The following is a 23,399-nucleotide window of genomic DNA, read 5'->3' on the forward strand; positions in this document are numbered from 1 at the left end:
TCCCCTGAAGTTGATGTGGAATGCAAAACAGAAATTTACTTCTATTGGGACTAAACTTATCCAAACAAGAGCGTGAGAGTCCGAAAGGGTCAAAGGTGGTCAGGGTTTAGAAATAACGCAGCCTCTGTGTGGAAAAGTCTGTAAGCCGCCATGAGACTGGCTGAGAAGGAGCCCGCCTTAGCCGCCAGAAGGTGACCCTCTCAACGGGGCCGAGGGAGGGCGCGGGCACATTTGAGCCCTTGTCCTTGAAGGGCACTGAGCGAGCCAAGGGGAGGGGTGGGCGGGGCTCGGATTTCCAATCACAATAGAGGAAGCTCAGAGGCGGCCGAGGGGCGGGCCCCGCCTCCTCCTCCCTCCTTGCGGATCCTGCGCTGAAGGAGACGCACGCTGCTGACTTTGTCTTCTCCGTGCGACCCTTACCGCCGTCTCGAGAACTTTCTCTCCCCGGTAGGTTTCTGCTCGGGACCCTGAATCCTGGCTCTCGAGCAGACTGGGTGGGACGTGGAAGGGAATCCTTGTGTAGCAAGACTGGGGGAAGGACCAGGAAGGACATCTGCGCTCCCGGGCCTGTAGCCCTGAGCATCCGGACTCGGGTTGGGGCGGGGGCCGTGCCCTGGGCTGGGGGGCGGGGCGGAGGGGCTGCGACCGAGCCCCGGGCTTTGTCCGCCACGCTTCGGGGCTCGCCACCAGCCCGTGCTCCCCCGGGGGACAGACTTGTTGCATTTGCAGGTAATCCCGGGCCCTGCGTGTCCTTGATGTGTTCATGGCGGCCGCATCACCCGCGGTGCCTGCTGGCGGGAGCCCGGACACGTGCTTGAGGAGCTGGGGGAGGGAGAAGGGGCCAGTTGACCCGTTAGGCTGGCGGATCGTGAGCCTGGGGATTGGCGTCCATTACCACGGGAATGGAGAAGTGCCCGGCTTTTCGGGGTTGAGGGTGAAGGACGATCTTGGCCCTGCCCTCTAGCCTCTCCCAGGCTGCGGCACACGCAGCCCTTCCCGGAGCGATGGGCCGGCTCGTTTCTGGCCTCTTTTCTTGGTGCTTTATTTGCCAGCTTTGGGTGTTGAGCGTGAGGAAGGCCTAGACTTTTTCGCCCTAGAGACCTTGTCCGGGGAGATCCGTAGTTGCTGCCTCCCCTTGTGACCTGCGCTCTGCTCTGCGGGCGACAAGAGGAAGAGGTGGCCCGTGGGTGGCCTGCACAGCCGCTGCAGCTGGGGCCTGCGGGGATAGGAGGAGGGGAAGAGCCGGCGCTTACTAGTGAAGGTATCGCACGGCAAAACTGGGCTCTTTAAAAGGTTAGTCTGGGGGCTTCCCTGGTGGCGCAGTGGTTGAGAGTCCGCCTGCCGATGCAGGGGACGTGGGTTCGTGCCCCGGTCCGGGAGGATCCCACATAACGCGGAGCGGCTGGGCCCGTGAGCCGTGGCCGCTGAGCCTATTTTAAAAAAGAAAGGTTAGTCGGCAAAGTGGAGCTTTGTTGCTGAACTTAAAGCCCGGGTTCATTTCTAATGATTTATATCCACAGAAGGGGCAGGAGGGTGGGAATGTAAAGGACCAAACAGGAGGTAATTTTTACCCTGTTTAGCATTCTTTTCCCTTACAAGCCACCACTCTGGTCTGGAGGCAGTCCTGTGTATAACATAAAACATTTTCTTCTAATTTCTTACAACTCCTGTTAGAACCCCTGTTAAGAGGGGAAAAAACAAAATTAAATTGCTTTTTCTCTAGAAAGATCTGAGAGAAAATCTGTACTTCCTCAAGCTTCTACACTGTCATTTCTGAAATTCCCCAAATAGTTCAAAAGGTCTATCTGGACAACTAATCTGTATTTCTGTAGCAGTCTTTCTGGATTTTTGTTTTCTACTGCTTTACTGGATCCTCTGTATACCTAAAGGATCTTAAACAAACCAGCTAGTGAAAATAACATAATAAAGAAAATCTGTGCGTATCTGTTCACCAAGAGAGGCTGCATCCTTCTGATTCTGCGTAATATGCAGGACATGTGAATTTCATTGTTAAGGTCATCTATTTGTGGAGACAGTTGTACACCATTGTATATTTCTTTTTTCTCTAGCACCCAGGAGAAAACTGCAAATAGGCTTTGTAAAGGCAAAATAATCTTTGAGTTTAGTCCCTCACGTTTGGGGGAAGACAGTTTTTTGGGAAAAAAATAGCTATAGAATGAAATAGTTGTTAAAGTTATCTCCAAATCAAGTACTTTATTCCAACTTGGAGCCTTACCAACTCTTACTTAACATATACAATTACTAAACTAGGTTTTGTTACTTAGTCCTTTGCAGATGAGAAACAAAAAACGAGAGGGAAACAGGGGTACAGTTTGAAACAGGGACATTGTCCTCTAAGTTAACAGTTTAGCATTAAAAGTAAAAGGCAAACACAAATACTATATAACGGGTTACAATTATAAATGATACTTAATTCTGAAGAAAGGACTTTTTTTATGATCTGTACCCTCTTTGTTTAAGAAAGCAGGTTGATACAATAAATTTTGCCTTTTTTAGTTATCCAGAACACTCAGCTGGTGGCACAGATGAAATTGGTGTTACTGTATAAATGTTTTCTAACAGTTTACATTTTTTTAACTTTTCTTTTTTGGCTTTTTCTTAATGGCTGGAAAGAAACTCACTCAAAGGCTGATATTCTCCTAATGTGACCCCCTGAAAAAAAAATTTAATGAGTACCCACCGTCCAATAAGCTCCCAAGGTGCACTAAAAGGAATTCAGAGTGATATTTTCTGCAGATTTTGCATAAACATTATTCGTGACTATTGTCACTGTATTTAAGCACACATAGTATGTCCAGTACACTGTGACAAATTTTAAGTGAGACTTCAATAGAAGAAGAAAATAGAAGACCCAATTGGTCCCTATCTTCTAAGAGTGATAATAACCACTGGTAGTAGAAATTATATTCATAACTGGCCATTCTTTTAGCCCAAGCTTAAATATGGGTTAATACTGGGCGCTAACTTAAATAGTTACAAATAAATACTTTATAGGGGTCATAGAAACAAATCCACTAATCTAAATATAAATATTATTCATGTTGTTTAGCCAGTAAATGAATGGCCACAAGACAAAATTGTTACAACTTTGTTAAATACTATTAGAAAAGCAAGCACAGGCTGAAGAGACGGACCCAAATTTAACGGGCTTCAAGGAGGTTTTTGTCTTGTTTTTTGTTAATGGGTTAACATGGTTGTTTTTTTTTTTTTAAACATCTTTATTGGAGTATAATTGCTTTACAACATTGTGTTAGTTTCTGTTGTATAACAAAGTGAATCAGCTATATGTATACATATATCCCCATATCGCCTCTCTCTTGCATCTCCCTCCCACCCTTCCTATCCCACCCCTTTAGGTCCTCACAAAGCACCGGAGCTGATCTCCCTGTGCTATGCGGCTGCTTCCCACTAGCTATCTATTTTACATTTGGTAGTGTATATATGTCCATGCCACTCTCTCATTTCGTCCCAGCTTACCCTTCCCCCTTCCTGTGTCCTCAAGTCCATTCTCTACATCTATGTCTTTATTCCTGTCCTGCCCCTAGGTTCTTCAGAATCTGTTTGGGTTTTTTTTTGTTTGTTTTGTTTTTAGATTTCCATATATATATGTTAGCATATGGTATTTGTTTTTCTCTTTCTGACTTAACTTCACTCTGTATGACAGACTCTAGGTCCATCCACCTAACTACAAATAACTCAATTTTGTTTCCTTTTATGGCTAAGTAATATTCCGTTGTATATATGTGCCACATCTTCTTTATCCATTCATCTGTCGATGGACACTTAGGTTGCTTCCATGTCCTGGCTATTGTAAATAGAGCTGCAATGAACATTGTGGTACATGACTCTTCTTGAATTATGGTTTTCTCAGGGTATATGCCCAGTAGTGGGATTGCTGGGTTGTAAGCTATTTTTAGTTTTTTAAGGAACCTCCATACTGTTCCCCATAATGGCTGTATCAAATTACATTCCCACCAACAGTGCAAGAGGGTTCCCTTTTCTCCACATCCTCTCCGGCATTTATTGTTTGTAGATTTTTTGATGATGGCCATTCTGCCTGGTGTGAGGTGATACCTCATTGTAGTTTTGATTTGCATTTCTCTGATGATTAATGATGTTGAGCATCCTTTCATGTGTTTGTTGGCAATCTGTATATCTTCTTTGGGGAAATGTCTGTTTAGGTCTTCTGCCCATTTTTCGATTGGGTTGTTTGGGGTTTTTTTAATATTGACCTGCTTGTAAATTTTGGAGATTAATCCTTTGTCAGTTGCTTCATTTGCAAATCTTTTCTCCCATTCTGAGGGTTGTCTTTTCGTCTTGTTTATGGTTTCCTTTGCTGTGCAAAACCTTTGAAGTTTCATTAGGTGCCATTTGTTTATTTTTGTTTTTATTTCCATTTCTCTAGGAGGTGAGTAAAAAAGGATCTTGCTGTGATTTATGTCATAGAGTGTTCTGCCTATGTTTTCCTCTAAGAGTTTTATAGTGTCTGGCCTTACATTTATGTCTTTAATCCATTTTGAGTTTATTTTTGTGTATGTTGTTACAGAGTGTTCTAATTTCATCCTTTTACATGTGGCTGTCCAGTTTTCCCAGCACCGCTTATTGAAGAGGCTATCTCTTCTCCATTGTATATTCTTGCCTCCTTTATCAAAAATAAGGTGACCATATGTGTGTGGGTTTATCTCTGGGCTTTGTATCCTGTTCCATTGATCTATATTTCTGTTTTTGTTCCAGTACCTTACTGTAGCTTTGTAGTATAGTCTGAAGTCCGGGAGCCTGATTCCTCCAGCTCCGTTTTTCTTTCTCAAGATCGCTTTGGCTATTTGGGGTCTTTTGTGTTTCCATACAAAGTGTGAATTTTTTTTTTTTTTTTTCAAAGTGTGAATTTTTTTTGTGCTAGTTCTGTGAAAAATGCCATTGGTAGTTTGATAGGGATTGCATTGAATCTGTAGATTGCTTTGGGTAGTAGAGTCATTTTCACAATGTTGATTCTTCCAATCCAAGAACATGGTATGTCTCTCCATCTGCTTGTATCATCTTTAATTTCTTTCATCAGTGTCTTATAGTTTTCTGCGTACAGGTCTTTTGTCTCCCTAGGTAGGTTTATTCCTAGGTATTTTATTCTTTTTGTTGCAATGGTAAATGGGAGTGTTCCCTTAATTTCTCTTTCAGTTTTTTCATCATCAGTGTATAGGTATGCAAGAAATTTCTGTGCATTAGTTTTGTATCTTGCTACTTTCCCAAATTCATTGATTAGCTCTAGTAGTTTTCTTGTAGCATCTTTAGGATTCTCTATGTAGAGTATCATGTCATCTGCAAACAGTGACAGCTTTATTTCTTCTTTTCCGATTTGGATTCCTTTTATTTTGTTTTCTTCTCTGATTGCTATGACTAAAACTTCCAAAACTATGTTGAATAATAGTGGTGAGAGTGGACAACCTTGTCTTGTTCCTGATCTTAGAGGAAATGGTTTCAGTTTTTCACCATTGAGAATGATTTTGGCTGTGGGTTTGTCTTATATGGCCTTTATTATGTTGAGGTAAGTTCTCTCTATGCCTAGTTTCTTGAGGGTTTTTTTTTATCATAAATGGGTGTTGAATTTTGTTGAAACCTTTTTCTTCATCTATTGAGATGATCACGTTTTTTCTCCTTCAATTTGTTAATATGGTTGATCACATTGTTTTTTAAAAATATATTCTGTGCTCTAGAATACCATTATGCTCCTTTTAAAATGTATTTTAGTTCAAACTTGCAATAGTAACATTACAAATTCCCACACAGGTTTCTCATGTGGACACATGTATAATATTTTGATTATTTTCTTTCAGGGCACAATGGCAACTCTTAAGGAAAAACTGATCGCACCAGTTGCAGAAGAAGAGGCAACGGTCCCAAACAATAAGATCACTGTAGTGGGTGTTGGACAAGTTGGTATGGCGTGTGCCATTAGCATTCTGGGAAAGGTACGTACTTTCAAGAACACCATACATACTAATGAGAAACTACTGTATAGCACAGGGAACTCTACTCAGTGCTCTGTGGTGACCTAAATGGGAAGGAAATCCAAAAAAGAGGGTATATATGTATACGTATAGCTGATGCACTTTGCTGTACAACAGAAACTAACACAACATTGTAAAGCAACTATACTCCAATAAAAATTAATTAAAAAACAAAAACAAAACAACACCATATGTGATAGATAATTTCAGCATGTGTATACAGTCTCTTTAGGTATCTGAGAATTTGATTGTATCTTCAAAAGATAAGTTGTAGGCATCGTGATACTTCACCTTTAAACACATTAGCATGTATTTCCTGAGAGAATGACATTCTTCCTATCTGACACAATAGAGTTACTGTGCTCAGGAAATTTAATACTGATAAAATGCTATTATCTAATATATAGTACCTACATTAAACGTTCTCCAACTATCAAAATCCTGCCTTTTCTCCCCTAATCCAAGATCATATTTTTATATACTTGTCATGTCTCTTTCTTCTTCTTTAATCTGGAACGGAGCCATTCTTTGTCTGTCATGTCATTGATATGTTTGTAGAGTCCCCATCGGTTCTGTAGAATGCCCCTCAATTTATGTTGGTCTGATGTTTCCTTGTAATTGGGTTCAGGTTAGGTTTGGGAGGTGGGGTGGTGGCACGTCCTTCACAATGCATCACAATTTTGTCTCATGACTGGTGGTGCCCAAGAGTCCTCTGGTTGAAGTGGTAACTGTCAGATTTCTCCACTGCAAAGGTCCCTTAACCCTCTATAGTTAATAAATAATCTGCACAGTCGCTTTTTGAGGTCATGGAAAGATCCTGTTACTCCCCTCAGACCCCCACCCAGTCATTTTATTTTGAAATGATTTCAAATTTACAGAAAAATTTGCAAGACTATAAAAAAAAATAAAACTTTCATATTCACTTCTCCCATGTTTACCAATTCTTAACATATTTGTGTGTGTGTGTGTAGGTGTGGGTGCACACACGTGTGCACACACGCACACACACATGTATGGACTTTTTTCTGAACCATTAGAGAATAAATGCAAATGTGCCCTTTCCTTCTGTCTGTCAGAGTACATTTCCTCAAGGTAGGACATTCTCACATAGTTCAATTATCAACATCAGATTTCACACTGACAACATGCTACGAGCACCCTCTATTCCTCCAGATTATATTTTCCCCAGACACCTCCATAGACTTTTAGTTTGCTTCCTGTATTCTTACTTACCTCGTTGAATTGATCCTTGTTCTTTCTGAAGGCTGTCTTAAATGTTTTTTAGGGGAACCCCTCCCCTAAATGCTGCCTGGCCTTCAGTAGAGCACACTGTCCATTTGTATTGTATGTAAAGACTGCTTGAATAACTCCTAGCCAATCGTATTTCTATTTACAAAATTTAACTTCTAAAGCAACAAATGCTGAATCTTCACTGAGGAAAAAGTCATCAAAGAAATCAACTAAAATATGTAGTGCACACCAATGAAAGTTTTATTCTTTGGCATTTTTTTCTTGCTAGTTTTCATTGGCTGGGTTGCCCTGATTTAGGAGAGCTGCTTTCCAAATTACAGGGAATTTAAATAATCACAATTTAGTGTTCATCCTTCATACCAGTAAAAATGAAAAGTATTCCAGCTTACCTTTCTTTTAAAATACGTACCATGTTTGAAGTGCTTTGACTAAAATGCTTCATTTTAAACAACAATCTCAAGAAACGGGAACTGTTCATATCCTGTTTCCAGAGGAGGTAGCTGTGGCTTCATTACATTAAGTGGCCTGCCTATTGTCACACAGCTGGTAATGGTAGAGCTGTATTTTGAGGCCAGGACTCTGAACGCTTAACCGTAGTGACTCTGCAGTTTCTTTTCATTCTACGCTAGTATTGGGGCAATTAAAGACGTGTATTTTCATTTTAATTGAAAGTATAGTTGATTTACAGTGTTGTGTTAGTTTCAAGTGTACAGCAAAGTGATTATTCAGATATATCTTTTTCAGATTCTTTTCCATTATAGGTTATTACAAAGTATTGAGTATAGTTCCCTGTATAATACAGTAGGTCCTTGTTTACCTATTTTATGTATAGTAGTGTGTATATGTAAATCCCAAGCTCCTATTTTATCTCTCCCATCCCCCCAGACATAAATGTATTACTAAAACACTAGCTAAAGATTTTTCATTCCTCCTGCTAATCTCAGAATTTGGATTTTCAGGAAACTATATCTGAGCTGTCATGATTCTATAAGGAGTACCTCGCTGATTGTTTTAAGTGTAAATCTAAAATCCTCTTGGGTGAATAATTTAGTTGAGACTCTCCTCTTTGCAGTTATATAATACTTTGGCCCAATTCTAGTGATCAAGAGAACAGACTGGGCCCCTAACACCAGTAGGAATCTTCCCATTGAGCTGCTGTGAAGGAAGGACTGCCTTGTTGAAAGACCATTTTATTACTCAGAAGTGTTTAAATCTTCTTTTAATGGGGAAGAATTAGAGTCAAAGTTGTTATGACTCTTTGGTAAGGATTATAAACCCCACTGGTTCAATAAGAAAGGGAACTAACAGTGCTATTGTGTCAGGTGTCTGCATGTTACCTTATTCCTCTAGAAAAGTTCTAGGGGATATTGTCATCTCTATATTACTATTGGAAAAGGACAAACTCAGAAAGATTAAGCCCCTTGATTAAGACCTCAGAGATCCTAAGTGCCGGATCCAGTCTCTGAGTCTATCACCAGTGTGCTTTGCAGAGGACACACACTGCTTTGGCCCAGAAAGTGAACAAAGCTGGGGCACCAGGGACAGAGGTTGAGAAGGCCCACGCCTTAACCGGGCCCGTGGAGGCAGCTGAGGCTCCCGAGTACAACGTCCACCATCACAAAGACACCGGCATTCTCTGCTTCTCTTGCACACTCTCCCCAGCCTCATTGCCAACATGGAAACCATCGTGAGCTTTTATAAAAATAGCTTCCCTGCTTGGAACTTTCTGATAGTGTAACAGTGCACGTCAGCTACACGCATACATAATACGCAATGAGGCGTCAAGGCTCTTTCCCTGCCTGTCTCTCAGAGCAAGGCGGGGTGCACACCTCCGGGGGGCGCCATTCAGAGGGTCAGGAGCGCCTTTCCGGTGCAGTGTGGTGGTGCTGTCTCTGACTTTTCATCTCTTACCTTCTGCCCTCTTTCTTCAAAACACCAAGCTCATGGCTGCTTAAACCCTTTCAGTACTTGATTTCCCTTCCCCTGGAATGACTGCTCTAGACCATCAGAGTTCACTCCCTCCCATCATTCATGTCACGCTTTTGTGGGCGGGCCTTCCCTGACTGTCCAATACCAAGTAAGCGTCCTTCCCTTCCCTTTAACTTCACCCTGCCTTGCCCTGTTTATAGCACTTCCATTATCAGAGTCATCTTAAACTGTATGCTTCACTCCTGTTCCCTTCCTGGTACATTCCATGAGGGCAAGCACTCTGCCAGATTTGTTCATGACTGTATTCCTCATTCGTAGAATAATGCCTGGCACATTCAGTAGTAAATATGTATTAAATAAATGGATATTCCCGCTATTACGAAGAAACTGCACTTACAGCTGGTCAGATTTTGATCATAGCTTTTCCTTTTTCATGGCTTCTTCTGCCACCCCTACCAATCACAAGCTCTGTGTTTTGGCTGCGAAGATCCCATCATGTTGTCAAGGTCATACAGAGGTTCCATGCAGTTATTCCACCCTTAGCCTCTGTGCAGCTGTTTTTGGTTTGAGTGTCTGTTCTTGATTCAGTCAACTGTAGCCACATTCTTGTGGTACAAACCCAGCATAAGGAGTCTCTTAGAAGGAGCAATGTAATTACATACTGCAAAGTAGTTTTTGCCGTGCAAGACTTGGCCTAAAAGTGAGACTTAATTAGAATTTGGTGTCTGTACAAGAATAGACAGGTTAATGTAACAGACTCAAAGCCCAGAAACAGGACCAAAGAGTATTTAATGAAAAGTGGCAATTCCAGAGCAGAAGAAAAACAAATTATTGAATAAATGGTGTTTGTCCATTTAGCTAATTATTTGGGAAAAGTTATACCTTTTCCTCCCACAAAATGTCATGCAAACTAAACACTTGAATATAAAAATGCAGCCATCAAATATTAAGCCACTGGCAGCAGTAATTTACCAGCTAAGAGGGCCAAGAGGTAGATGATGGCTGTGTCTTGTCCACATGGAGCTTTAGATTAAGAGACAATTTTTGTAGTATGTCAAACAAGGTTCCAGCAGCAATGTTCTTGGCTTCTAACTGATCTCGTTCCTTAATAAGGTACTGCTTTTGCGATGAATCTAACCCTTGATGTATCAAACATTTTAAAGTATATTTGCAGCGTAAGTGGAATATGCGTATGGCTGATACACACTATGTGAATGCAGAAGGAGATTTCTTTAAGCCAAAGTGTCAGTACTTAGTCACACATTTTCTATTTGCCTGCCTCCCACTGGGAGGATATTTAGTCCCAGATGCAGCCAAATTCAGCGCTGCAATTATTTTCTCAAAGTGTTGGATCTCTTCCTGCCTTGCCAGCTGACTATGTACTTCGCAGACAGTTCTCTACCCACAGAAACAAAACACAGGATCTGAGATCCTGTGACATCCTTTTCCACTTAAGCCCCAAATTGTTGTGCCCTGTTGACTTTCACAGCACCCATGTGATGCTCCCAAAATAAGAGTGGCATTCCTGGTGCTCAGGACCTTGACGGGACGGTTACTACATGCTCTTGTATGGTTTTAGGGCTTCCAAAACACAAATGAGGGTTTTGCGTGGTCTCGTCAGAGGCTGCAGAGGAACGAAACCATTTTTAAAGTGTTGAAACATGAGTTGAAGTGAAAATGGGTGAACATTAATGCCAGTCTTTGACATACATGGAAATGAGAAAATATTTGCCAAGTAACCCCCACCCAGCTCATAAAAGGGTCATTTCAGAAGCTTGCAAGCGAATCACTTGCTTGGAACTAAGAACACATTCAGTCACAGGGAGGCTTGAGTCTCAGGGAAACCCTCAGAAGCAGGCCTACTGCGGCTCACTGCTTGAGGCCAGCTGCCGCTGGACGTCTAGAAACGGGACAGTGTTCATTCCTTGGCTCCTGTGGAGAGCGGAACCTGCTTTGTTGGCATCTTAGCCTGGTCAAGTTTTCTTAATGGCTGCCTCACCTCTCTTTGCTTCTCCCTCTGCTGCTCAATGCCTTACTGACCCCTCCAGTTCCACCCTGGATTATTCTATCGTAGCCTTCAAAGTGCTTCCTGAACCCCAGTTACTTAACGCTTTTTTCCCATCAACACCCTTTACCCTTTACCTAGCAGATCTCACTATCCTTCAAAGAGGTATTTGCACTGTTAAGGGTCATATATCATATTAAGCTAATTATTTTGCTAACACCCCGGTTTTTTGCTAAAACCAGTAAAGGCCACGACTCCGGTGATGTTTCAATGGGAAGGATAACTACTTTTTAAGGAGTTTGTAAATTATGAGTTTTCACAAGACAGCCAACTTTAAAAGCTGAAAGGTTATTGAGATGCAATTAGATTGACACCCTCCCCCCTTCATTTTTCTGAGAAGAAAAGGTTGACTTGCTGAAGAATGGACATGATTATTGATTTACGGTTTTTCTTGGGTTGGGTGGCACAGGTGACGGTTGGAATAGAAAACAAGAGAACTCTGAGACTGGGCAAGTTTGGGTTGGTCATGCATCGAGAACTTACTAGCCCTGGACCCCTGTGTCCATGACTCCTTCCTTTCCCCACCAGGATATTCGAGTTGGTCAGAGCCAACCTGAGGATTCCCAGCTTCAACCAGGGCTTCAAAGCTAGCTCTAAAGTGAACTCAACCTCTTGATGGTTTGAAACTAAATCTGCCCTCTCAAAAACCCCTCCAAACTGGGGGGTGACCTTTGGGATGGACACACTGCCCAAGGCTGTTTCTAGGTCTTTGTCTCTTTTCCACCACCATCCCCCATGAATATGAAAACTTGTGTACCCTGAGGCCACTGTTGAGCCCTGCTGGTTTCATGTCTGCAGAGTCTTTTTTTTTTTTTTACATCTTTATTGGGGTATAATTGCTTTACAATGGTGTGTTAGTTTCTGCTTTATAACAAAGTGAATCAGTTACACGTGTACATATGTTCCCCTATCTCTTCCCTCTTGCGTCTCCCTCCCCCCCACCCCTCCAGGCGGTCACAAAGCACCGAGCTGATCTCCCTGTGCTATGCTGCTGCTTCCCACTAGCTATCTACCTTATGTTTGGTAGTGTATATATGTCCATGCCTCTCTCTCGCTTTGTCACAGCTTACCCTTCTCCCGCGCCATATCCTCAAGTCCGTTCTGTAGTAGGTCTGTGTCTTTATTCCTGTCTTACCCCTAAAAACAAAAATAAACAAATGGGACCTAATGAAACCTCAAAGCTTTTGCACAGCAAAGGAAACCATAAACAAGACCAAAAGATAACTCTCAGAATGGGAGAAAATATTTGCAAATGAAGCAACTGACAGAGGATTAATCTCCAAAATTTATAAGCAGCTCATGCAGCTCAATAACAAAAAAACAAACAACCCAATCCAAACATGTCTGCAGATTCTTAAAGCAATTTGTTTCATGCTCATCGAATGCCAGTTGGGTACCAGAAGGTGAAATTCTGAAAAATTGGAATCTTAATTATTAATAGTTTGTTATTTAAGACATTTTGTCATGAAATTGTTTAAAGAGCACACCTAACTCCATGGTAAAATTCTTGTCTAGGTTTTTAGACAGACATTGGTTACTTTGCCATTTCAACAGTCTCTGGCTTGTACCGGCAGCTGAGGTATCCTAGAGCGGCTTCCCGTCCTAACAGCTGTTTTTGTGTTTGTAGTCTCTGACTGATGAGCTTGCTCTTGTGGATGTTTTGGAAGATAAACTCAAAGGAGAAATGATGGACCTGCAGCATGGGAGCTTATTCCTTCAGACACCAAAAATTGTGGCAGACAAAGGTAGTCTCATTTCATGCCCAAAGTGATCAAATAATAAATTGATATCCTCACTCCTTTATAGAAGATCTGTTTTCCCATCCTGGTGAATCTAGTGTTGGTAGTTTCTCCTTTCCTTCTGGGTCCAATTCATCCTCAAAAACAAACATAATTGTTACCTCTGTAGTCCCTCTCCCACTGCCTTCCACACATTTGGTACATATAACATTTTAGGAAATTGGATCCTAATGCTTGTTTACACATACCTGAGAACGGGGATGTTTTAGATCTGAAACAAATACTGCACAAGGTAATTTGAGGGCCTTGAAGAAACTAACTAAATTCATATTCTAGCCATCTTTGTCCTGGATTAATGGATTTATGCTGTGACACTGTCACCACAACACAGCTGTGCCTACAGATGTAGAAATGTGGGCCCAAAATAATTCCTAACAATACTACTAATAATAGCTGTTATTCATTGAAGTATTAGCATTTTGGGTATGCTAATGTGAAACTTTGCATATCTCATCTTCACAGCAACCCTATGAGAGATGGATAGTATTACCTCCATTTTATGGAAGAGGAAGCTGATAAAGTATTAGTAACTGAAAAGTCACATAGGGACATGGTTTGAATCATCCATAGCTATTGAGTCTAATGACCACATCAAATCAAAATGTCTATAATTTGGGAAAGGGTGCACTTGCTTGAGGAAAAAATAAAATATTTTCTAGAGAAACTCACTGCTAAAAATGAACAAGCTTCTTGGGCTTCCCTGGTGGCACAGTGGTTGGGAGTCCACCTGCCGATGCGGGGGACACGGGTTTGTGCCCGGGTCTGGGAGGATACCGCGTGCCGCGGAGCGGCTGGGCCCGTGAGCCATGGCCGCTGAGCCTGTGTGTCCGGAGCCTGTGCTCCGCAGCGGGAGAGGCCACAACAGTGAGAGGCCCGCGTACCGCAAAAAAAAAATGAATAAGCTTCTTTAAAATATTGAGTGTTAGAAATTAAATTCTAGCCAAGAACACTGGAGTGCCGTCCTTCCCTTCATAGATTGAATTAACATTACAAGTCTGCAGTTACCTTTAAATTGCTTTTTTGTTGGAGGGCTGCCTGTTGAACTTTGGACTTACTGTGTTTATGCTTTGTATTATTACTGACAGTATAATCTTCTCTAAAGCCAATAGCATTTTGCATTTGTTAGCCAGAAACATAATTTAGGGCCATGCTTACTTCCCGGGTCCATTTCCTGAGCCAGTGTTACGGTTGGAATGTTTCCACATCACTCAAGGAGGAAGAAGCCACAGAACATTGGTGTTGCAACTCAACACCTTATACAGAAAATGTAATTCTCACGTACGTTCTGGGAGCTTATGTATAGATTCCTAGAGCATATTATACAACATGTTTTGATGAAGATTTGTATGTAAAGTACTTTTTTCCCTCTCCTTCAAGATTACTCTGTGACCGCCAATTCCAAGATCGTGGTGGTAACTGCAGGAGTTCGCCAGCAAGAGGGAGAAAGTCGTCTGAATCTGGTGCAGAGGAATGTTAATGTCTTCAAGTTTATCATTCCTCAGATCGTCAAGTACAGTCCTGACTGCATCATAATTGTGGTTTCTAACCCAGGTATTACTATAATGCCTTAAGGTTCAGTTCTGTTAAATTCAATATTTTGGATTTTTTTTTTTTAACTTAAAGTCTCTTCTGGCGTCTGCTGGCAGGAACAATTCACGTGTCTTCTGTTTTTGGCCACAAAAGAGTGGTGTTTGCAAAACCAATGACACCGTCCCAGGCCACATGCTTAATAATGTGAGAAGAGTTTTATATAAAGCAATTTCATCTGCTTGTTTTATCTGGCTTTTAAACTTTCCTATCAGGATTATCCTGGGATGCATAATGAAGCATTTGAATGTGACTCCAATTTGGGTGAAATATTTTAGCATATTTGACCTTCTGTTTTCCAGAAAATGCTTTCTAGTCTTCTTATTTATTTCTAAAATTCTTGAAAATTGAGTTGATTGAATTTGAAGAGTTTAAGAAAGCCATTAATTAGTCTAGGTTTAAAGATAGAAATAGACTGTATTGATGGACAAATACATGCTTAACATCAAATGTTGTAACTTGAAAACTTCTGGTTAGAAAGAATTGCATTTTTTCAACCCAAACAGTCAAAATTCACTCTCTGTTTCACACTTCTTTTGCCTACACTTTGCCATCAAGCTTACTATTTACTGGTGAGCACAGCAGATACAGTGATAAAATGGTAAAGCTACTAATTATCTCTGACTCTTCACATTGAGAAAAATTGTGAATAAGAGCCAAGAAAATCCTTATAATTTATGGGGGGTTTGTTGTTGTTTGTTTGCTTGTTTTAGCCGCACCGTGTGGCTGATGGGATCTTGGTCCCAGACCAGGGATTGAACCCCAGCCCTCAGCAATGAAAGCACAGAGTCCTAACCATTGGACCGCCATGGAATTCCCTAATTTATGGGATATTGAGAGCTGGGAGCCAGCAAGACCAGATATTATTTTAGTATTATTCTCTGTAATCCTGGATTAAGAGTTTCCTAAATAGTTCAACCTTGCCTCTAAAACTTCTCATAAATGGAGGGTGGCGGATAGATGTGGAACATGAGTGACAAACAGGAGACACAGATGAACTTGTGCCACATCCTGTGCTTAAGGCAGACAGTACTAACTGGTTATACAGCTTTTCCAGGTATAGCTTCAAAGTCTTAACCCTCCAGGGAGTCACTCCTACTGAGTCAAAGTTGCCAAGGAAGAGTTTACAGTATCCAGGCCAAAATGACCTTAAAATATCTCAGCCGGTGTCTATATGTGAGAGTGGAGGTGGAGACTTGCCTTCCTTGTAAGTGCTGTGATCTCCTGTAGCCCAGCAGGTTTTAGCTTTGCAGTCTCTGTGCCACACAAGAATAAAGGCTGTGTCATAGAATTCCTTTCAATAAATAGTAGAAAATGTTAATACCCTGTATTATCACAGCTGTTTTCTGAATAGTATCTTGTTCCCAGGGAAATTTATAGCAGCATGCCTTGGTAGTGTAGTAACTGATAGCTTTTGGTTTCCGATGACAGTTGTTATAATCATGGAATGTTAGCATTGGAAGAAACTTAAGTGATGAACTAACTCAACCCTTTTTCTTTCCATATATAGTAAATTAATCTGCAAGGCTCTTATTATTCTTGTTTCAAGTAATAATGTAAATAAAAACCGCAATATTGCATTTCCCATGTTTTACAATCTCTCTTACTATAAAACTTAAGTTTTTTCCCTGTCTTTCTAACTCCCACTATCTCTCATAATGAAAAGTCAAGTATTTACATCTTTCTGGCCACGTCGTATTTGGAGGATGGGGCAGTGTGAAAGGAGTAAACCAGGGAACCCATTAATTGACATAGCAGTTGAAATCAGTTTTGACGTACTTACATGTATTATTTTTTAAATTGTTAGTGGACATTCTCACATATGTTACCTGGAAACTAAGTGGATTACCCAAGCACCGTGTGATTGGAAGTGGGTGTAATCTGGACTCTGCTAGATTTCGCTATCTTATGGCTGAAAAACTTGGCATTCATCCCAGCAGCTGCCACGGATGGATTTTGGGAGAACATGGCGACTCAAGTGGTAAAAAAAAAAGGACAATATTTACTGTGTACTTATGTGGTGTTCTTGCCATTCTGACTGTTTTGTTTGTTTTTACATTATATTTTCACGTACTTCACATTACTAATAAGTAATTGTGGGAGGTTACTTTGATACTGACTAGGTAAATATCTGATTCCTCATCAACTTTTTGCCTGCTAAGTTTAGTATCCACTTATGATTCTTGCCTAAATAAATTATGATGGTTGTCAAACATGATATTCTAATTCCATCATTTCATCTTAAACATTGAATTTTATACATTGAATAGGCTTATGGTGTAAAACTGTCATAATCCAAAACATAATGATAATCTTTGTTTTACTAAATTCAGTTTTGCCCAATATGCAAGGGGCTATTTTCTCCCTAAAAGGTTAAGGTGTAAATTTTCCTTTGAATTTAGTGAGAGTTAGTACTGTGATTTTGGTAGAGTTTACTTTGGTACTGAAAGAATTTGGTCTTAAAATTATTGCATTGGTGCTTTCTTATATGATGATGCTGACTTTTTTTTTTCTGACACATTGTACCACTTCATTCAAGAGTTTCTCATGTCCAACGATTTTCCTGAATTTATATGCTATATAAAGTAGTACAATGTCTGGTGTACAGTAAAAACTCAGTGCTAGTTATCACAGTTGCTAGAAACACAGATCTGGAAGTGACCTTACATGTTGAAGATCCTTTAGCTGGCTAGTGGCATAACTGTAGCTAGAATCATGTCTTCTGATTCCTGTCCAATGTTTTATTTACTCATTACTGTGTCATTTTTTCCAAAACATCTCCCCCCCCATTTCCGTATTGATCTATACTGTGTACATAAAATGAAAGAGAATTAAACTATGCTCACTTAGGCATGATTATGTAGATTTCATAGTCTTCAACAAAAACCAGGAAAATGCTGTAGTTTTCTCAACAGTTACCCTGAATTAGCAAACGTTGTGGACTGAAATATGGTCTTGTTTGGCCATGGGCAGCTTTGCCCTTCACAGTTGGTTCTGGCCTTTACCCCAGGGCTCTGCTCTTATTTTCTGAATCTAAGTGTTTTCCTTCAAAGCTTCCTAAGGAACACATGCTTATTTTTCAAGGTCTGGTTCAAACGCATATTTTTTGTAGCGCTTTCTGACATTTGATTTTCCCCTACATTAAGTAGACCCTTATTTATGTTTTATTACACTTTCTTCATCCCTCTGTAAGAACATATCCCATTGCTTTAGTGTCCTTTACTAACTGTTTCTCCTAGTAAATTCTCAACTTGTCGATGTACAGAGCATATTTTAATCCATCTTTATATGCCTTTTGGCTGGGCAAGAGGTGTTCAGAATAGGTAACGGGGTGTTTTGGTGCGTCAAAGCCTCCAAAAGATATAGTCAATGATAACACCTTTGTCTGCTCTGTCTTTGGGGGCATTCTTGGAAGGAAATATTTGGTGCAGTTAAGACCAGAGCAATTCATTGTGGTTACATGGAGTTTCTTTCCAGAAATGGACTGAACTTAGAGCATGATAAGAGAAAATTAGACGACACTTGGGTCTTTTCCAAGAATTCTTTTGTTTTTTACTTCACTCTAGGAATAAAGGAGGCTTATATTTGAAAAATACGCAGGCAAAAAGTTAAGAATTCCTCAAACCCAAAGTTTAGAATAGTCCCAAACTAGAATCCCTTAGGAGTTCACAAACCTAGGGAAAGGCAAGAATTTCATAATGTCTGTAAGCTTTACCCAGCAATTCTGTTTGCGCCAAAACGGTTGAAAGTTAAAAGGTCAGATTTGAGGGCAAATGTCAGCCTTTCCAGGGAAGTATATTGGAGTCAGTTGTCACTGGAGCAGTAAGTGGGTAACTTGCAACCGGGGTGAAATCTGAACTAAGAGAAGAAAAGATTTTTTAAAAATAAGGTCAGAGATAGATAAAATGTTTGTGTATTTATTTTTTCCCCCGCAGTGGCTGTGTGGAGTGGGGTGAATGTGGCAGGTGTTTCTCTCCAGGAACTGAATCCAGAAATGGGAACGGACGATGATAGTGAAAATTGGAAGGAAGTGCACAAGATGGTGGTTGAAAGGTACGTAGGAGGAAGCTTGATTTAAGACAATTAGTATCATGTTAGACAAAATTGTGAACGCTTCCCATGGCTGCCTGTTCAGATAAACTTAAAAGTTTTTTGTTTGTTTGTTTTTTGTTCTTGCTTTTTTTCCTGTTTTTCTTTTTTAAATTACTCTTTGTTTTGGGGGGGTGGTTTTTTCTTTTTATTATTTTTTCTTTCTTTCTATTTTTTCTGTTATATTTTTCTTTCTATTTTTTCTTATCTTTTAGATAAACTCAATATATAATAGTAACTGTGCAGCTATTATCTTCTGAAACAGGCAAGACTAACTTATACTGGCCAAATTTGCTATGCTGGTCCCCCTAGGGAAAGCAAATATTTTTCTAGAGAAACTCTATTGTAGAAGTAACAGGAGTGGGACATGGAATTAATAAGTGAGAAAGGCTTTCAAAATACCTACTGTTGACACATAAGTTTGGCTTATTTAGAAAAGAAACCTAGACACTATTAGTGTTATAATTGCGTTAAATAATACTTACTGATTGATTGCTGATAGTGTTTAAGCTGTGCTGTATTAATCTTTCCACACCCAACCAAGGATGTCCTCCTCTCCCTCTTTGAAACCGCCTTTTGTTACTAACTGTCTTCTCTTTCTATGACCTTCATGTTTATCCTAAAATAAGGTGTCATTTTGGACCAGAGTAAAGAATGTGGGCTTAGATTGAAATTCTAGCACTGACACTAACTAACTGTATAGTCTTGGGAAGCCATTTAACCCTTAAGCTGAATCTCAGTTTTCTCCTCTGTAAAGTCATAAGGTATTTAAGTTATTGTAAAAATTGAGTTAAATCACACATACTTATCATTGATAAGCATTCAAGAAACATTAGCTTCTATTTTCAGAGAATTGTTGTTGTAAGACTAACTGATATCTCAAATATGGAATCATTTTGTTTAGTTCAACTTTATTTATTTTATTTTTGGCTGTGTTGGGTCTTCGTTGCTGTGCGCAGGCTTTCTCTGGTTGCGGCGAGCGGGGGCTACTCTTCGTTGCGGTGTGCAGGCTTCTCACTGTGGTGGCTTCTCTTGTTGGGAGCTCGGGCTCTAGGCTCGCGGGCTTCAGTAGCTGTGGCTTGTGGGCTGTAGAGCACACGCTCAGTAGTTGTGGCTCATGGGCTCTAGAGCGCAGGCTCAGTAGTTGCGGCACACGGGCTTAGTTGCTCCGCGGCATATGGGATCTTCCTGGACCAGGGCTTGAACCCTTGTCCCCTGCATTGGCAAGTGGATTCTTAACCACTGCGCCACCAGGGAAGTCCAACCCTTTATTTTATAAACGAGAAAACTAGGGCTCACCCAGGTAATATAACTTGCCCGAGTTCTTTTAATCGGTGATAGATTGCATTAAATCCCAATTTTTTAATACCCAGTTAACTCCTCCTAACTAATTCTCAAGTACAAGTGCCTTTGTGGGTTTCAAAGGGTATAATTTGTGCTCAGAAAGTTGCCGGGCAAGGTGTTGCCGATACTTTTCTCTTAAGTTAGTTGGTCATGGTATTTTAGGTGACAATGGTTAGTGGCCTCAAATGGACCTGAAAATCAAAGTATATTTTGTCCTTTGAATGTGAAGGTTCTTTTACTTTCATTGTTCCCTGATTTCATTAATATCTTTGGAAATATTGATGTTTATGAATAAGAAGATTGGTTGGAAAATGTACATTTTACCTCTGTGACTTTATAGTCATTTATACAATAAACTACTTAAATTTGTCAAAGCATTTACATAGCACCTACCATGAAGTTTTAAAATTTTAAACATTTTACATATATATTAACCCATTTAACAAACTTATGAAGTAGATACCATTGTTATCCTTATTTTACAGAAGCAGACACCTGAGACAGGTAGATTAAATAATTTACTCAAGACTACACAGTTAGGAGACAGCAGGAGTCAAACCCAAAGAGTCTGGTGTCAATTATCTCTTTTATGAATTTTTTTTTCCTTAGTGCCTATGAAGTCATCAAGCTAAAAGGATACACCAACTGGGCTATTGGATTAAGTGTGGCTGATCTTATTGAATCTATGTTGAAAAATCTATCCAGGATTCACCCAGTGTCAACAATGGTGAAGGTAAACTGTTATAAAATATTATGATTTCTAGTCGAGTATTCTATATGTAGATTCATTTTAAGAAGGATGAGATAATGTCTCAGTCCACAGTTATTTTTTCATCTCAAAGTTTTATGGAAACCTTTCTCCTTTCCAACAGTTTAGGACAATAAGAGCAAAAATTTATACAGATATTGAATGCATTTTTACATTTCTCCCTTGTATGATGTGGCAAATTCAATATTAACTCTGAATCTTATTCAGCATATTCTCAGATGATCATATGAATAAGTTTAATAGTTTCATTTCAAGTTGGTGTATTAAACTATAGATTGGCTTTGATGGATGTAGCATTTGATACCTTAACAAATTTAGTTTAATTCAAAAGCTATGGAACAGTTAAGTAGAAATTGATTATTTTTAAATGAAACTAAAATTGTATTAAAACATTGTCTAAGATAGTGGACTCATTTTCTACAAGTCAACAGCAGGGGTGAAAATGTAAGGGGGGAACTGCAGTAGATTCAAAGAAACTAAGAGGTAAATGTAGAACTGTTGGGGGGGTAGAACACAGTGTCAGATGTTTTGGGGGTTTTGTTGTTGTTTGGGGGTTTTTTTTTATACTATGGCAAAAAAAATTAAAAGCAAGTATGGCAAGAATTGGATAATTGCTGAGTCTTAGAGTGCATATATATAGGAGTTTGTTTATTCCCTACACTTTGGTGTATATACAAAAACTTTCGAAGTTAATTTAAAAAAATATTAAACTGACTTGATTAATATACTAAAGTAATTTAATTAATTATGTAGTTAAATTGACCCTCTGAGTAATTGACTTAATACAAACCGGTAAAGTGTTTTGGGAATTGTATGATTTTTTTTCAGCAACTCTTGGGTGTTGCAAGGATCTTGCCTTTGAGTGGCATCCAGCTACTTTCCTGGACCTTGTAGGTTGGCTACTACCTGAAATTCTCTCCTTAACTAAAGAATTTTAAGAAACTTAAAATTTCATGAAAAGAAGCCCAGTGAGAACCACATTTGAATGTGATTTGAATTTGAAGACATAATCAAATTCTATTAAAGTGTATTGAAGCAGAGAGGTATCAGTAAGTTCAATAAAGTACATAAAATTCTAGTTTTATCATAGTGTGTATTTGTATATTCTATGTATAAAATCTAATTAGAAACACAAGTATTAGGGATATATAGGCCTGTAAGTGATAAAAAGTAAAGAATGAGTTTATGCTTATCAAATTTCCTGCAGTTCTTCCTGTTCGAACTCAGTACCTGTGATCATTCTTACCTGTGGTTTCATTTCCTCATCTCATTGCTTTTCTTGTTGTGGCAGGGGATGTATGGCATTGAGAATGAAGTCTTCTTGAGCCTTCCGTGTATCCTGAATGCTCGGGGGTTAACCAGTGTTATCAGCCAGAAGCTGAAGGATGATGAGGTCGCGCAACTCAAGAAAAGTGCAGACACCCTCTGGGACATCCAGAAGGACCTAAAGGACCTGTGACTTGTGGCTGCTAGGCTGTAGAAACTTAAAACTACAGTGTGATTAACCACGAGCCTTTAGTTTTCATCCCTGTACATGGAGCACAGTCTGCTCTTATCTTCCAAAGTATGTGAATCTGGGCTCCCAGAATCAAAGCCCAAGCTTGGTTTAATGCTTGCAAGATGAGTCCTTGAACAAATAAAATTAACTATCGTAGTGTGCTTCTGTCTCTGGAATTCCTTCTTTAATGGTTTCTGAAAGATTTCAGTCTGTTTTTTCAAATAATTCTTCCCCCCCCACATCATAAATTTCCCTAAATTCTGTCATCTACATTCCATCTTCTTCTTTTGCCAAACAGCACTACAATTCTTTGTCACAACATGTACTATGATTTTGTTGTTGTCCTGAGAATGTGGTTACCATTTTTTTTTGAGGACTTTATTTTTTGGGGAGCAGGTTTAGTTTCACGGCCAAATTGAGAGGAAGATACAGAGATTTCCCATAACACTTGCTTCCATACATGCATAGTCTCCCGTTACTGACATCACTCACTGGAGTGGTATGTTTGTTACAGTCAGTGAACCAGCATTGACACGACATCATCCAAAGCCCGTCATCTGCTTTACAGTTCACTGTTGTGTTGTGCATTCTATGGGCTTGTGCATTCTATGGGCCTTACCATTTTAAGGTTACCACCACTGAAGAAAGAACTAGAACCAATGGATGACATTTACAAGGAAGTCCATTTTATTTCTCTAAAAGGAAGAACCTCTAAAACAGCTTACTAAAGTAGGGATTAACTTTGTTAGAGTGGTTCTATTTGATAATGAAGAAAAATGAAAGTTTGGACTGAATTATCCAGATCCAGGCTACTGGGAGACAGCATAATGGGAGGTTAAGAGGGGGACTTATAGCCGACTTACTTTAACAAAGAGTTTCTACTTTACATGTAATATCTGAGGGTCAGTTTTTTAGGTAGTGTTAAAAACATGGACTTTGTTATCACGTAAACCTGGGTTTCATTGATTAACTGCAATTTGGGGCAAGTTACGTACTTAACCACTCCTAAGCCTCAATTTTCTTAACCTATGAAGTAGTGGTAATA

At 39.9% G+C, this 23,399-nt stretch overlaps 1 protein-coding gene across 1 annotated transcript; it reads left to right on the top strand.

Annotated features, from left to right (window-relative positions):
- The first annotated feature begins 302 nt into the window (after positions 1–302).
- LDHB (lactate dehydrogenase B) lies at positions 303–22,510 on the top strand. Its single transcript, XM_079935902.1, has 8 exons — positions 303–447; positions 5,850–5,984; positions 12,896–13,013; positions 14,445–14,618; positions 16,462–16,635; positions 18,590–18,707; positions 20,697–20,820; positions 22,148–22,510. The coding sequence occupies exons 2-8, from the start codon at positions 5,856–5,858 to the stop codon at positions 22,313–22,315; spliced, it is 1,005 nt and encodes a 334-aa protein (XP_079792028.1). The 5' UTR covers positions 303–447; positions 5,850–5,855; the 3' UTR covers positions 22,316–22,510.
- The last annotated feature ends 889 nt before the right edge of the window (positions 22,511–23,399 follow it).

This window comes from Stenella coeruleoalba (genome assembly GCF_951394435.1).
Source record: "Stenella coeruleoalba genome assembly, chromosome: 11".
NCBI classification, from domain to species: Eukaryota; Metazoa; Chordata; class Mammalia; order Artiodactyla; family Delphinidae; genus Stenella; species Stenella coeruleoalba.